Raw genomic sequence first — 17,087 nt, forward strand, 5'->3', positions numbered from 1 at the left:
CCTGAGTGACAATAGACTCCCCAAAATTCTGGCAAGTTTCCTCTCAAATACGAAGACAGATTTTTTCGAAAAATGGCAATCACTGGCTAATACGCATGATAAAGTATTGTATTGTTCGTGGCAAAAAATATAGTGATAAAAATTATAGACAATGAAAGAGCTAAATTTATATTGGCTGCAAGGGCAAATGATTATAGACATGTTTACAGAAGGTTGGAATATGAATTACGCGATCGGAATTATTTTAAGGATGATTATACTATTAAAACTATCAGCCAAATTTTTAAACTCGTGACGAAACTCCTTGAGTTAATTAACACTTTATTGGATTATGTCCAATTCTGAAAGAAATGCGCTACAAATTCTATAGAAAACACAATCTTACAGGGCCGCAGTCTCTGGCTACGTAAAATATGCAATTAGTTACAGGCAAAGAATAATAAATAAAAATTTTTAGTTTGAAATAAAATAGAATAAGAATGAGAAAAATAAATACAATTCTGCTTTAATATACTTTGATTTGCTTTAGAATACTTCCTTATTAGTTAATTAGTTTGTTGGCAGACGACATTTGGGCAATGCCTTTAGTTCAATAAGTAACAATATTTCAATGTGTAAATATTTTGTAATTTATTTATTAATAGCATAAATTAACGTGGAAGTTCAGTTTTAAAATTGAAATATTACACTGATATCGAATTAAAATAAAAATTTTACTACTACTACTAGTTCGCAAGTATACCTTGTGATCAAAAAAAAACTTGAATTTTTAATTTTTGAATTCCCGCGCTTATCCAATCGGTAAATTTTTTTTATTTTCACGCTGGTAACACTATTATACACATTCTGTCAAAGTTTAACGCATAGCGTACTATTAGTTTTTGTTTGGCGTCTATACAAAGAAGTCGAATAATTTTCGTGTTGCGATTTTCAACTCATGGCCTCTATGGTCTCAAAACGCGTTTCTGGCAATGGCAATTTGAGTCGGTGGAAGAGGAAAAAGTCACACGGGACCATATCTGGAGAGTACGGTGCTTGGTTGATGATATTGGTGGAGTTTTTGGCCAAAAACTACGGCTTTTTTTGAATGAAATTCAGCTTTTTTGCCACCAGCCGAGAAGCGACGCGTTTCAAACCCAAAACATCAGTTAAAATGTGTTCGACCAATCCTTATGAGATGCCCAACAACACTGCAATTGCTCTAATCGGTTCACAACGATTTTCCAACGCGATCTGCTTCGCCAATTCAATGTTTTCTTCAGTAACGGGTGTTGTTGGGCGGCCAGGGATCTCATGATTGTCCAAGCTTGTACGACCGTCTTTGAACCTTTTAAACCATTAGTATACCCGTAATAGTGTTGCCAGCACGAAAATAAAAAAAAATTATCGATTGGATAAGCGCGGGAATTCAAAAATAGGTCTCTCGTTCTTTTTTAATCAGAAGGTATGGCCCTATTCGAATGGACGATGAGACATTCAGAAGCCTAACAAATAACAAAGTTCTGTGAGTTCGGTCAGTCAGCCAGTTTCTTCCGATATAAAAACAACTAAGTTAATTATTATTAAATAATAACAAAATTTATATAAATTGGGTCCTGAAGGGACAAAACTATGTGGAAATAATAAATTCGTAATAAAGAAAGAGTACAATGACTATATGGAATTTTTGAAACTGTGACTAAATAAAACCGAAACAAAAAAAATTATATAATATTTTTAAATAAATAAACATATTTAAATTGCATTAAAAATTAATGTGTATACAGAACTTCTGTGAGAGTGATCAATATAAAGATATATATTATTTGCAAGTCACTTCTCTAATAATTGTAATTAAATAAAATATTATCAACAACAATATAAAGTGTTTTATTTAAATACAATATTTTGGAACACACAACAATTTGGCAAAAGGATTTTTTTTTGAATCTTTTTGGAAGTACATACAACAATAGGTAATTTGAGTCAATACGAAAGTATTTAAAAGCATATCCCTGCGTTCAGTTTGGTTTCATTCATTCTAATCTTATTCACAACACAAGTATAAGCTTATCACCCCTGATGTTGGAGTGTGGGTTAATTTTTTAATTGTGAAATATATATACCTACTTTCAACCGAGATATTAATAAAAATGCAATCAACTTATATTTAAAGTAAAGAAAAACTATTTGAAACAGTAACATCGAACGCATATTAATATTGTATCAGAAGATAACAAAAATTATATTTCTGTTCAAATCTTTTTTAAACAAACTTCATGCAATAACACTGTTTATGTCAATGTATTTTTAGCAACTTCCAGAGCGCAGCTTAAATCATTTATTAAATCATCAGAATCTTCAAGTCCAACAGATAATCGAATAAGTGAATCATTTATTCCAAGCTTTTGTCGATCCTCTAACGGAACAGATGCATGCGTCATTACCGAACTGAAAATAAAACAATTAAATACATGTTTGTGATTACGTAACTCAAGTATATTTACGGCAGTTCTGCTAAACTTTCATATCCACCTAAGCTTTCTGCTAGTGCAAAAATTTTTAGTGCTCGAAGAAAGGCTTTAGAATGTTCCAGCTTTCCTTTGATGTAAAACGAAAATACACCACTATAGCCATATGTTTGCTGAAGTGCTATTTTATGTTGTGGATGTGAAGGAAGGGAAGGATGTAGGACCTTCTCCACGAACTCGTGCGATTCCAAAAATGTAGCTACTAAAACAGAATTTTTATGATGTTGTTCCATGCGAATGGACAAAGTCTTCAAACTGCGATTTACAAGAAAGCAATCAAACGGCGAAGGAATGATTCCAGCAGCTTTAAAACAAAACACCAAAAACGACACAAAAATTATTAAAATATTTTGATATTGTTCACTTATATAATTAAAAGTCAATTCATTTTATTATATGAGTATTTAAAATAATTATATTAATTAGTAATTGGTAGCATCATGGTCAAAATAAATGTTTTAGCTGACCTATTGACATGGTGATAAGATGATATCAAAATGTTCCCAAACACTATAAAATAAAACATTATAATTTAATGCAGATATTTAGTTACACTAAACATATATAAAATTGTTTTATTTTTTTTTACGTTTATATTAAGATCATATTATATACACATATATAACCACAAAATTGGTAGATGTGAAACGAAATAACAGCATAACATTAAAAAATAAATTGGAGCGTGACATTAAAACCAAAATGCATTTATCTAAAAAGGACGAGTTTTTTTCTCTCAAAGTAAAGAATTAGTGCTCACGACGAATATGCAATAGTAGCACTAGTTTTCGAAGATGTAGACATCATATTTTAAAACAATAAGTCTTATCTCAGGTTTACATATGTAGGTTGAATAAAGATTCAGATCCGAGGATCTAAAAGATGATTTTATTAAATATGATGGCTTCGATTTAGATATCCTCAAAGTAATAACAAATATTCTTCATGATCCACACGACTGTTGATATTTATTTGTTGCATCTTCCCTTACAGTGAGACTAAAAATAATTCTTAAAATCGTATCACTAATTACATGATATTACGCTTTTTTATTTTATAACTATACACATTATATATGAAATGAAATGAGCGTTTTTTATATACGGTATGAAATGAGCGTTTTTTGGTGAAAATAAAACACTAATTATTAATAAGAAAGTAAAAAACATTTTATTCAAAGTATTGGCCATTGCTTTCTACACATTTTGACCACCTTTCTGGCAATTTGTGGATACCACGCCAAAAAAATTATTCGTCTTTTAAAGCAAACCAACCAGACACCCAATTTTCGACCTCCTTGTAGGAATCAAAGTGCTGCTCAGACAATGCGTGTCCCATCGATGAAAACAAATGGTAGTCGGAAGGAGCCAAGTCTGGTGAATACGGCGGGTGGGGTAGCAGCTTCCAGCCAAGTGTTTTGATTGCATCCTGAACCCGTTTTGCTTTGTGTGCAGGTGCATTGTCATGGAGCAGAATTGCCTTGCCGTGTCTTCTGGCCCATTCTGGTCGTTTCTCGATCAATGCATGGTTCAAATTTATCATTTGTTGTTCATAGCGACCAGCATTAATGGTTTCACCAGGTTTTAGGAGCTCGTGGTACACCACACCTTTCTGGTCCCACCAAACACACAGCATTGTTTTTCTTGCCGAATCGATCTGGTTTTGCAGTCGATGTTGATGGTTGTCCCGGATTAACCCATGATTTTTTCCGTTTAGGATTCTTAAAATAAATCCATTTTTCATCGCCAGTAACAATCCGATGCAAAACCGATTTTCTTTCGTGTCTTTGAAGCAAAATTTCACAAGTGTTTTTCGGTTTTCCATCTGTCTTTCATTCAATTCATTTGGCACCCATTTTTCACACTTTTGGATCTTTCCCATAGCTTCTAAACGGTCAGAAATTGTTTGTTGTGCAACATTTAACATTTCTACCATTTGCTTTTGACCCAAAGTGTCATCTCCATCCAATATCGTTTGCAATTCGGCGTCTTCAAACTTTTTTGGCGGTCTTCCACGTTCTTCATTTCTCACATCAAAATCATTATTTCTGAACCGTTGAAACCATCTCTTGCATGTTGCTTCTGATAGAGCATGATCACCATATGCCTCGACAAGCATTTGATGCGACTCTGCACCACTTTTCTTCAAATGAAAACAAAAAATTAATGCTTTCCGCAAATCATCACTTTCTGGTACAAAATTCGACATTTTTAACACGATGAAAAAATATGATGTTGTCTGTTCAATGACTTGATGTATACTAAATATATTTCACACATGTCATAGCAAACAAACAAAAAAAAAGGCACGTTCACAACAAATGTTCCCTGTCGGAACATTTGTATCTTTACGCTCACTTCATACCGGTACATCTAGTAATATAAAATAAAATAAGTATACCCTGTTGCGTCACGGAACTCACTTAAATCAATGGGTTAAATTTCGTTAGAGTGAATGTTAGGTGGTTTAAGTATGCAAAACGACTTTTGGGGTTTTTATTTGAATCTATTGAATTTTAATTAAAGACTGGACGGTCAACTCTTTTTAGGCGGGAAGTAATGGATGAAGTGCAGGATTTCTTGCTAAGGGGTTAATATGTTCTGTGAGCATTTATTATATTTTTTTCTTATATTGTCACATCCAGCTTTAACTAAGATAATTTGTAGATCTGGTTGGATATTTTTTTCCTAACATACCATGAGGCACCAGTGATTGTTCTGAATATTTTTAACTGAGCTCTTTGGATAATTTCAATATCTGATGCACTAGCATCACCAAATGGCTGGATACCATAAGGCCATATTGATGTTATGATGCAGTTATACAGGCTTACTTTATACTTTAGGAACAAGGAGGATCTTTTATTAATGAGCCAGTGTAACTCACACGCTTGAAGCTGATTTCAGCTTTGAAAGCAGTGCTCTTTCAAAGAGCTTAGAAAGTCATGGCAGTAAGCTTATTGGCCTGTATGAAAAGGCAAGCGTGGGATCCTTACCTGATTTTTGAATCATAATAATCATGGATGTATTCCACTCTGTTGGGTAAAAGCCAAATTTAATAATGGCATTAAAAAGTCTTGTGATAAAATTTATGGCCAAAAGCGGTAAGTTTTGTATAATGACGAGTGAATGTTATTATATCCCGGTGCATTTTTGCAATCTAACTTGTTGATGATTATTTGAACAAGATCATTAGCCGTGTTATTTATGTAAATAGATGGTGTATATAAACTCTGAGTGGAAAAGTCTTGTTCTAGGGGACCTAGAACTAGAAACTGCTTTCCCATCAGGGTGATTGGTTTAATAGATTAAAAAACTAGGAATAGAAAAGAAATCGTTGTTTGTTGAATGTGTTTCTGAGCAAAGCATTACATCCACACTTTCTCAGGACATGAAGTTTGTGAGTTCAAATTTATGTTGCTTAAGCCGTTTGCATTCCATGTACAAATTTTTAAAGTACTCATTTATTAGACAAAAACATTTGCATTAATTGGCTTTGCATTTTAACTATCTCGTTAAAAATAGTTTGCATGATTGCCATAAACTTGTGACGACTAAATTTTTTGAATAAATTTTAGTCACACAATACGCATTTCACACGTTCACATTTTCACACGTTTCACAAAAATGCTGACGTCAAAGATAACTATAATTAAATAAAATTTGATGTTATGTACTCCAACATATCTAACATATGCTATACATACCTTGAAATACCCTGACGAATATTGATTTTAATTAATATAGTTCGAACTATATTAATTAAAATAGATTTAAATTATTTTCCCGAACCGCATGAAACACATTTTATTAAAAACAAAGCATAATCAAAACAAAATAGAAAAATGAGAAATGTCATTTATTAATTTGCTTTGTGCATTTCGGTTGATCGCCAAAAATTGCAGCGGATAATAGGGAAAAAAAGCTGCGAGTGTAATTTAAAGCTTTCAGAAGTCTACAACAGAATGCCTGATGAGGGGAAATGTTGAGGGTATTGACCGAACAACGGCTAACAAAAAAGTCCGCTCGACGCAGTTAGAAAAAAGGAGAATAAAAGGCGCAAGCGGAGAAGTTTTCGGTCTCTTGGCTCGTGGTTATGTTAAACGAAACGCAACGTACCGGTGGTGTGAATTACTCAGTTTTTGTCCATATAAAGAAATAATTAATTCAAAATTATTTATAAACTAAATTTTGATTTACAACTTTAATTATTTTTTTTTGAAAAAAAATTAAAAATTGCTTAAGAGCAAAAAGTGTAAAATAAAACTTTGATTTTTACTAATAAAATTTATTTTGGTGCTCGGGATAATAGTGATAATAGCCCCAGTATAAAAGAAATAGTTGACGGCTTTAACAGTGGTTAACTAAAAGATTTTGTACTGGTGCTCGTTCGAAGATTACAAACGTGTTGACACCATAAGCAAACGACGTGGCGCGGCTTTGGTGTCTCTTTGTCTCCGATACGTGGCAAAGTTTAAGGTGATTGGCGGTTCCTGATAATCAACGTTGGACATTGTAAGCTGCCCTGATGTACCAGAGAGGGTAAGGCTTATATATATATATATATAAAATACAGAAGTCAACAAATAATATGTATAAAACTCGAAATTAAACCGAAAACAGGATATTTGTGGAAAAAATTTTATTCTGTAATATGCAAATTTAATCTCAAATAATTATAAAGTGTAACATTAAAAATTTCATTACTGAATCCACAATTAAGGAATGTAAAAATATTATATAAAAATTCTAAGTGAAATATCAAAGTAATCTTCCCTTATATTTTTATTTAAAAACATTTTATGAGTTTTTTTTTATAAATTTTGTTGTATGTAAATGAACACAAAGAAGGCATTTATAAACGTGAAACTTAAAACATGATTAATTAATATTATTTGATTATTATTAACTACGAGTAATTATAAAGACATTATTTGAAAAAAATTGTTTTTTTTATTTAAAATACAAATTGTTCAATACAAATTGAAATCAGTTAAATATTATTTGATTAGTATTAACTACGAGTAATTGTAAAGACATTATTTGAAAAATTGGGTTTTTATTTAAAATACAAATTGTTCAATAAAATTGAAATCAGTTAAATATTATTTGATTATTATTATTTACGAGTAATTGCAAAGACATTATTTGGAAAATTGGTTTTTTTTTATTCAAAAATACAAATTGTTCAATAAAAATTGAAATCAGTTAAATATTATTTGATTATTATTAACTACGAGTACTTGTAAAGACAGTATTTGATAAATTGGTTTTTTTTTTTATTTAAAAATACAAATTGTTCAATAAAATTGAAATCAGTTAAATATTATTTGATTATTATTATTTATGAGTAATTGTAAAGAGATTATTTGATAAATTGTTTTTATTTAAAATACATTGATTGTTATACATATATTACCAATTGTTTAATAAAGAAAAAAAACTTGAATTCGAAAATAATTACTTTGTTACGACATCTTACTTCAACGGTAGAAACGACATTAGTTGAACGCTGGGTCCCCGCGAATAGAAATTTTCTTGTAAGACCTTGGACTAGGCTGAGAACTACCCCGGCTAGGAAAAAGTAGGTTCATTACAAGTGGCGCCCGAGCAGGGACCCTGAGACCAGCGTTTTGGATAACAACTTTTCCATCGTCATTAACAAGGTAAAATACACAGTTAACATGAGCAGGTCGTAGATATTTTTTTTTTATTTTACGGAAACATGACTTAAGTATCTCGGAGAATTCGGGCTGGCTACTACTGAATAATATAAGATTTGCGGCGGTGATTAACAAACTGTGCAACACAGGGAAAGCAACATGGAATATACACGCGACAGAGAATACAGCGAAACATCAGAGCGACATAGCATGATCAACGACACAACGGCAAGGCAGTTATATACACACCCACAATATGATGTACACTCGTATCTTCCTCAAAGGAACACACAGGCAAGCGTCACCGACCAGGTCAGAAAATGGGCGATCCGGTATGATGACAACAGCGATCCATTGACGTTTATCGAGCGATTGGAAGAATTAGCGGATCTGTATGCCATATCAACGTACATGTTGCCTCGAACAATGCCCCTGTTACTAGATGGACAAGGTTTGGTGTGGTTTAGATACAATAAGAAAGACTGGAATCACTGGGAAGCGTTCAAGAGAGATTTTCTGGAATTTTTTCTACCACATCAATATTTCGAGCGATTGGAGGACGAACTGAGAAATCGATTGCAGAAACCAGGAGAGACGTTTAAAATGTATCTTTTGGAACTACAAAAACTAATGCGACACGCAGGTTTAAATCAAGAGTCGCAATTAGAACGAGTATATCGCAACATGAGCACAGAGTACCAAATATACATCAAACGTCGGAATTTCACTTGTCTGAAGGAATTAATAGCACTAGCTGAGGACTTCGAAGAATTACGCGAAGAGCAAAATGAAGTAAGTCGAGCACGAGATAGCGAGGTAATCTTCGGGCGCGTAGCAGTGGAATCTGCACGACCGCTGATAATACAGAAGACCATGAGACGCATAGCCAATACACCGAAATGTGATAAAGTCATTCATGGTTCAGTCTCCAAGTCACCTTTCCGCAACCAGCAGCAATACCAGCCAATCACCAAGCAAACACCTACAGGAACATCTAAAATTATAACTTCAACTACTCCAGCAAGTATACCAACACAAAGCATGCGACATCGAGATGACGCGGAACAACATCATGTATCACCGCAAGATCGCAGACTGATCCCAGAAAATCCAAAAATAAGTAAACAACAGCAAGTTCCACAAGAGCAAGAATCATTACCAGTCCAATTGAAACAAATGCAACAAGTGCAAGATCCGAGTTCTATCAGGCTGCAAATACTAGAAGTACAACCGGAACAAAGTCCTAAAGTCAAAGAAATGTCAGCAGAGTATTGTCAACCACGAGTCATACAAAAACAGGAAATATTACAAGTTGAAATGAAGCAAGCAGCACAGCACCAAGATCTAAAACATATAAAAAAGGAAATACCAGAAATACCACGACAACCAAATCCTAAATTCAACGAAATGCCAGCAGAATTTGGTCAACAGCAAGATAAACATGAGCACATGGCACAACAGCAAGATTCAAGACCTAGTAATATTGAAGAAGTACAACGACACCGAAGTTCAAGCCCTATCAATGTAACGCCACGTCCAGATGGAAAACAGCTACTAGATACCCCAGAGCACGCAGTACAAGAAGTGTTTAACATCTCGCAAGAACAAGCACCGTCAAAGACTTCGCTAATACCATGGAAGCAAAAAGATAAAATTATCAAAACGAATTCGACAAAAGGTCAAAAATATGACGAAATACTTAGTCTTACCAAATCATTAGCATTAACACAACTACTACATCAAAAGGAAAATAGTCCGATTCACCTAAAGGAAAAAACAATCCGTCTTCTAAAACAAGTAAAAGTATGTCACGCATCGCAAAATCCACCTAGTATTCAAAGTCGACAGCAACAAGTGAAACATCGAAGTGTATTTCAACAAGACGATCACCACATCAAAGAGCAACACGACTTCTATAAAATATATAAGAGTCCAAAGCAACGTTACGGAAGCAGGGCTACGATTTAAAGAAGTGGTCCAGAGGCAGGCGTCATCGATTCAAGGCGACATGGGACGGCAAGACTCGACTGATTCGTATTGCCAGAAATGGAGATATCCGTATTGATATCCTCTCGTAAAGGAAGGAGGGAGTGTGACGACTAAATTTTTTGAATAAATTTTAGTCACACAATACGCATTTCACACGTTCACATTTTCACACGTTTCACAAAAATGCTGACGTCAAAGATAACTATAATTAAATAAAATTTGATGTTATGTACTCCAACATATCTAACATATGCTATACATACCTTGAAATACCCTGACGAATATTGATTTTAATTAATATAGTTCGAACTATATTAATTAAAATAGATTTAAATTATTTTCCCGAACCGCACGAAACACATTTTATTAAAAACAAAGCATAATCAAAACAAAATAGAAAAATGAGAAATGTCATTTATTAATTTGCTTTGTGCATTTCGGTTGATCGCCAAAAATTGCAGCGGATAATAGGGAAAAAGCTGCGAGTGTAATTTAAAGCTTTCAGAAGTCTACAACAGAATGCCTGATGAGGGGAAATGTTGAGGGTATTGACCGAACAACGGCTAACAAAAAAGTCCGCTCGACGCAGTTAGAAAAAAGGAGAATAAAAGGCGCAAGCGGAGAAGTTTTCGGTCTCTTGGCTCGTGGTTATGTTAAACGAAACGCAACGTACCGGTGGTGTGAATTACTCAGTTTTTGTCCATATAAAGAAATAATTAATTCAAAAATTATTTATAAACTAAATTTTGATTTACAACTTTAATTATTTTTTTTTGGAAAAAAAATTAAAAATTGCTTAAGAGCAAAAAGTGTCAAATAAAACTTTGATTTTTACTAATAAAATTTATTTTGGTGCTCGGGATAATAGTGATAATAGCCCCAGTATAAAAGAAATAGTTGACGGCTTTAACAGTGGTTAACTAAAAGATTTTGTACTGGTGCTCGTTCGAAGATTATAAACGTGTTGACACCATAAGCAAACGACGTGGCGCGGCTTTGGTGTCTCTTTGTCTCCGATACGTGGCAAAGTTTAAGGTGATTGGCGGTTCCTGATAATCAACGTTGGACATTGTAAGCTGCCCTGATGTACCAGAGAGGGTAAGGCTTATATATATATATATAAAATACAGAAGTCAACAAATAATATGTATAAAACTCGAAATTAAACCGAAAACAGGATATTTGTGGAAAAAATTTTATTCTGTAATATGCAAATTTAATCTCAAATAATTATAAAGTGTAACATTAAAAATTTAATTACTGAATCCACAATTAAGGAATGTAAAAATATTATATAAAAATTCTAAGTGAAATATCAAAGTAATCTTCCCTTATATTTTTATTTAAAAACATTTTATGAGTTTTTTTTTTATAAATTTTGTTGTATGTAAATGAACACAAAGAAGGCATTTATAAACGTGAAACTTAAAACATGATTAATTAATATTATTTGATTATTATTAACTACGAGTAATTATAAAGACATTATTTGAAAAAAATTGTTTTTTTTATTTAAAATACAAATTGTTCAATACAAATTGAAATCAGTTAAATATTATTTGATTAGTATTAACTACGAGTAATTGTAAAGACATTATTTGAAAAATTGGGTTTTTATTTAAAATACAAATTGTTCAATAAAATTGAAATCAGTTAAATATTATTTGATTATTATTATTTACGAGTAATTGCAAAGACATTATTTGGAAAATTGGTTTTTTTTTATTCAAAAATACAAATTGTTCAATAAAAATTGAAATCAGTTAAATATTATTTGATTATTATTAACTACGAGTACTTGTAAAGACAGTATTTGATAAATTGGTTTTTTTTTTTTATTTAAAAATACAAATTGTTCAATAAAATTGAAATCAGTTAAATATTATTTGATTATTATTATTTATGAGTAATTGTAAAGAGATTATTTGATAAATTGTTTTTATTTAAAATACATTGATTGTTATACATATATTACCAATTGTTTAATAAAGAAAAAAACTTGAATTCGAAAATAATTACTTTGTTACGACATCTTACTTCAACGGTAGAAACGACATTAGTTGAACGCTGGGTCCCCGCGAATAGAAATTTTCTTGTAAGACCTTGGACTAGGCTGAGAACTACCCCGGCTAGGAAAAAGTAGGTTCATTTCAAACTGAGTTAAGCTCTGGGTGAGAGTGGAGATTGTAGGCTTTGCTATACTTAATTCATTTGTTTATATGTTTACTTAAAATAATTCAATTTCGAGTAAAATAATTATACGTGTACCAATGGCAATTGAATGACAATCATTTTTTCTAAATAAAAATATTCTTAGCTTTTTACAAATTCTTCTGCCTGGCCAACTCATCTCATTTTGAATATTTTATTTGTTCATGTTTGCATGGCCAACTCATATTATTTTCAATATTAAATAGTGAATATGCAACCGCCACATTACTCCCCTGACAGTGACTGAGTCAGGCGCGATGTCACGTTAAGTCAAATTTAACGTATCTTCTTGGAACCTGCACTAATCGTCCCCTTCGTGTTACATTATAGGGTTTGGTATCCATTCGATTATCTGCCATAGTTTCTGTACGTGATAGGCTTACGTCTTCATAGTCGCTTGATAAAAATGCTGCCTTTACTCGATCAACACTCACCTGCACCGGTTTGCCTTTGATTAGTAGATCATACGTCTTGTCTGAACGCCTCACAACCTTAAATGGCCCGTCATAAGGTGTTTTTAATGGTGGGCGGACACTATCATCCCTCAAAAAAACGTGAGTTACATGTTGCAGTTCCTTCTGTAAGAATATCTTTTCTTTTGAGTGGTTTGATGTGGAAACTAGTCGTATTTGGGACATCATCTGTCTCATATTTTCTACGAATTCATGTTCTGGAATTTTGTCATTATTACCAAAGGTATTATTATCAAAAATATTGTCAGACCGTCAGACCAATGATGCTCATAATTACATTTCATTGCGGTTTTCAGAGCCCGATGTAATCGTTCAATCAAACTTTTTGCTTGAGTATGACGTGGACTCCCCTACGTGGTAGGCACCTTGACGTGGTGTAGGGGCTTAGCTACAGGCAAGCTTGCTGACTTTGGGTCTCCTGCTCATTGTCTATGCAATGGTCAGAAGACCTTTTTGTCGGTCTGGCTTGTGGGTACAACAAAGAACTACCAGTAGTTGTGTTGTCCTGTAGTTTATGTGCATGTATGTGTGTCTTTGTCTCTATGTATGCATGTATGTTCTTTGTGTTTTTGGAATGAATGGAAGTGTGTAGGTCCACTAGGTGTCTGGGGACCAGGGTTTATGACGAACCAAGACCGTCCATACGTGGTGCAGAGCCACATATTATGGCGGATCTAGAGAGGAAAACTCGATAAAACCCGCAATCCTGGGTGTATGAACGACCGTGCCCAAGGATGAATGGCACTGCGTAAGTGTGTCTTAGAACGGTGGACTCCGGATACCTGGCGACCTCCGGTTTCAATTCAGCCTTTCTGAAGTAAAGGGGGCTATGCTTCGGACGACCTCCCTTTCCCCTACACTCGTGGGAACACTTATGGATTCTTTAAACAAATTAAATAAACAAAAAACTAACAAGGAACTAGGTACCAGTTCCGAAGACGAGCTCCTGGCATCAAGCCAAGAAAACGAGCGAGTCGAAACCGCCATACTACCCAAAGTAGGCAGTAGCAGCCGCACTGCGCCTACTTCGCACATAACAGTAAAATCGGCAGACAAGCGCGCCAGCCATAGTGCGCCTGCCGAGAAATCAAAAAAGTCTGAGGCAAAGATCAGACGTCAAAGGTACCAGAAGGCCATGTTCATTCTTGGCTAGATTGCTAAAAATGAAGCTGAAGGTAAAGAACAGGCGTTTGACCGTACAGACAAAGTACGATATCAGAAGGTGGTAGATGAGTATAACGAATACCAGGCCACCCTATCAAAACCCGCAAAGGCAATGAAGAGGGATCGGTCTCAGGACGAGACGGCCCATACTTCAAAAAGCAAGGTAGCGAGAACGAGTTATACTAGTAAACCGTCAACGAGTGCGAAAAGGGCATATAGCGAAGTAGCAAGGGATGAGCTACAGGTGGCGCTCATTGATGATATTACCGGGAATGGAAAAAAGGTGCTGGAGAAATGGGGCGAGATTGAGCCCAAGCTGGCTGAAATGGTGATGGAACACCTTCTAACAAATCTAGACGCCCCCACACCAGGCTTTGATTCATCAGAAGTGGTTCGTGGTTGCAGGGTCTTCAAATGTGATGACCAGCTATCTAAAGTATTTCTTGGCAACTGCATTGCTAAGGTAAGTGATGCATGGGAAGGTTTAAGGCTAAAGCTTATCCCAGCCAACGATATCCCTAGAAGACCAAGGGCCCGCATTTGGCTGCCAATTATGAAGATGGAGCATGAGAAAGTTCTCCAGCTGCTACAACGGCAGAACCAAAATGTGCCAATGAATGACTGGGTAGTCATCAAGGACGAGGGCACACAAAAAACCAATATGACGCTTCTTCTGGCGATAAACGAGGAATCCGTGAAGCCATTGGAAGAAATGGACTGTAAGCTGAGGTTTGGCGTACGGTACACCAAAATAAAAATATTCCGCCCAACAGGAAATGATGATGATGGCAAGGAGTTAGAGGATGCTAACAAAATGCTTGACGGTATGAAGCTTCAGGAAGAAGCTTCAGAAACCTCGTAAGCCTGCACGAATGCTGAAAGTAGCACAAATTAACCTTCAGCATTCGAAAATCGCATCGGACAATCTCGCCATCTTTCTCATAGAGGAGGATGTCGATGTCAGCATTGTGCAAGAGCCATGGGTCAGAGGTAAGGACATCATGGGGCTAATGCTGAAAAATTATAACAATTTATATATTAGGAACAATGGTAAGCCAAGATCATGTATCCTAGTAAAAAAATGTATTAATGCCTTTTTATGTCCACAGTATAGCGATAAAGATCTAACAGTCGTAAGGATCGAAATGCCAGGTGGACAAAATTTTATTGTGGCTTCTGCTTACATGGCACATGATAGAGATGCTCCTCCGGAAGAGGTAGTCGCGCTAGTAAACAGAAGTACATCAAAAGATATTCCCACGTTAATTGGATGTGACGCCAATGCGCGGCATACGCTTTGGGGCAGTTCGGAAACCAATGACAGGGGTGAGTACCTTTTTGATTTTATTAGCAATTCGAACCTTTTAATTTGCAATAGAGGTAAAACACCTACTTTCACTTTCCCCAGTTCACAAGGGTTTGAAGGATGGGAAGAAGTGCTAGATATAACACTCCTATTCGAAAATCCAGATATTGTAGTTAGTAATTGGAAGGTATCTGACAAGAAATCCTTTTCGGATCATAGTTGGATTCTCTTCAACTTAAACATTAAACCAAATCATACCATCCCCTTTAGAAACCCGAAGAAGATAAAATGGGATATTTTTACAAGGGTAACTAAGGTGGAACTTAATAAAGTAAGACAAATTAAGATAGACTCTACTAGTAAGTTAGACGAGAGGATATATAATCTTGAGGCAGCTTTTAATATAGCTTACAAGAAATCTTGTCCAACAAGTAGAAGCAAAAAATCTTTTCCACCTTGGTGGAATTCAGAATTAAGTGATCTCAGGCAGAGAACACGAAAACAGTTTAACGAAAGCTATAAGGACAATAGTTGGCATGAATATAGGGAATGCCTTAAAGCTTACAAGAAAGCTATCAGGAAGGCCAAAAGTAATGGCTGGAAGGAATTTTGTAAGTCAATTGAATCAACCTCATCCTCTGCTAGGCTCAGCAAGGTTTTATCCAAGGAAAGTGCAAATCCTTCTTATCTCAAGAAAGAGGACGGCACATGGACTGAAACCTCTGCTGAGACACTAAGATTACTATTAGACACTCATTTCCCAAACTGTAACGATGATGCTAGAGAAAACGGTTCAATCACCTTGGCAAGCACATCATCACAGATGACTGAAGAAATAGTCACAGCGGAAAAAATTAGGTATTCAATTAACAGTTTCTGTCCTTATAAATCGCCAGGTCTGGACGGTATTTTCCCTATTATGTTGCAAAAACTACAAGACTTAGTGGTTCCATGGTTAGGGGAAATTTACAAAGCATGTCTTAAATATAGTTATGTACCACTTAGTTGGAGACAGGTTAAAGTAGTCTTTATACCCAAGGCAGGCAAAATCGGACATGAGTCCGCCAAAGATTACAGGCCGATTAGCCTAACTTCATTCTTACTAAAAACAATGGAGAGGGTAATAGAGCTCCACCTAAGACAAAAGGTAGAACGCTTTCCAATCTCTAAATCCCAGCATGCTTACCTCAAGGGTAGATCTACGGAAACAGCTCTGCATGAGGTTATTCGTACTGTGGAAAAATCGATTCATTTTAAGCAATACTCGTTGGCAACCTTCTTAGATATTGAAGGAGCTTTTAACAATGTAAGCAATAAAGCTATTCATGACTCACTTTCCAGAATAGGTTTAGAGGAAGAGCTTAAAAATTGGATAATTACTATGCTTAAAACAAGGATTATTCAATCAAAGCTAGGCAGCATAACACAAACGAAGCACGTCAGCAGGGGTACGCCACAAGGAGGGGTTATTTCACCATTACTGTGGCTGCTGGTCGTGGATAATATTCTTAATATTCTAGATAAGATAGGTGTGAAAGCAGTAGCGTACGCGGATGACGTGGTTATTCTAGTGTCAGGTATGTTCCCTAACATAATTAGCGACATTATGGAAAGGGCCTTGGTTAAGATAAGTACCTGGGCCACAGGTTGTGGACTAGGTATTAACCCAGGAAAAACTGAAATGATGCTGTTTACTACTAAAACCAAAATACCAGCTTTCAGGTTGCCTTCACTAAACGGGCAACAGTTAAAACTATCGGAAAAAGCCAAAT

At 34.9% G+C, this 17,087-nt stretch overlaps 1 protein-coding gene across 1 annotated transcript in view; it reads right to left on the reverse strand.

The window, feature by feature from the left end:
* Positions 1-2,194: 2,194 nt before the first annotated feature.
* Positions 2,195-17,087, reverse strand: part of LOC119672308 (cystathionine gamma-lyase) — a 79,042-nt gene continuing 64,149 nt past the window's right edge. Inside the window, exons 5-6 of the mRNA XM_038083332.1 lie at positions 2,487-2,814; positions 2,195-2,430 (exon numbers count right to left, since the gene is read on the reverse strand). Of these exons, the coding sequence (XP_037939260.1) occupies positions 2,274-2,430; positions 2,487-2,814 (485 nt within the window). The 3' untranslated portion in view covers positions 2,195-2,273. The remainder of the gene's footprint in view (positions 2,431-2,486; positions 2,815-17,087) is intronic.

Source organism: Teleopsis dalmanni, chromosome 1 (assembly GCF_002237135.1).
Source record: "Teleopsis dalmanni isolate 2A chromosome 1, ASM223713v2, whole genome shotgun sequence".
NCBI classification, from domain to species: Eukaryota; Metazoa; Arthropoda; class Insecta; order Diptera; family Diopsidae; genus Teleopsis; species Teleopsis dalmanni.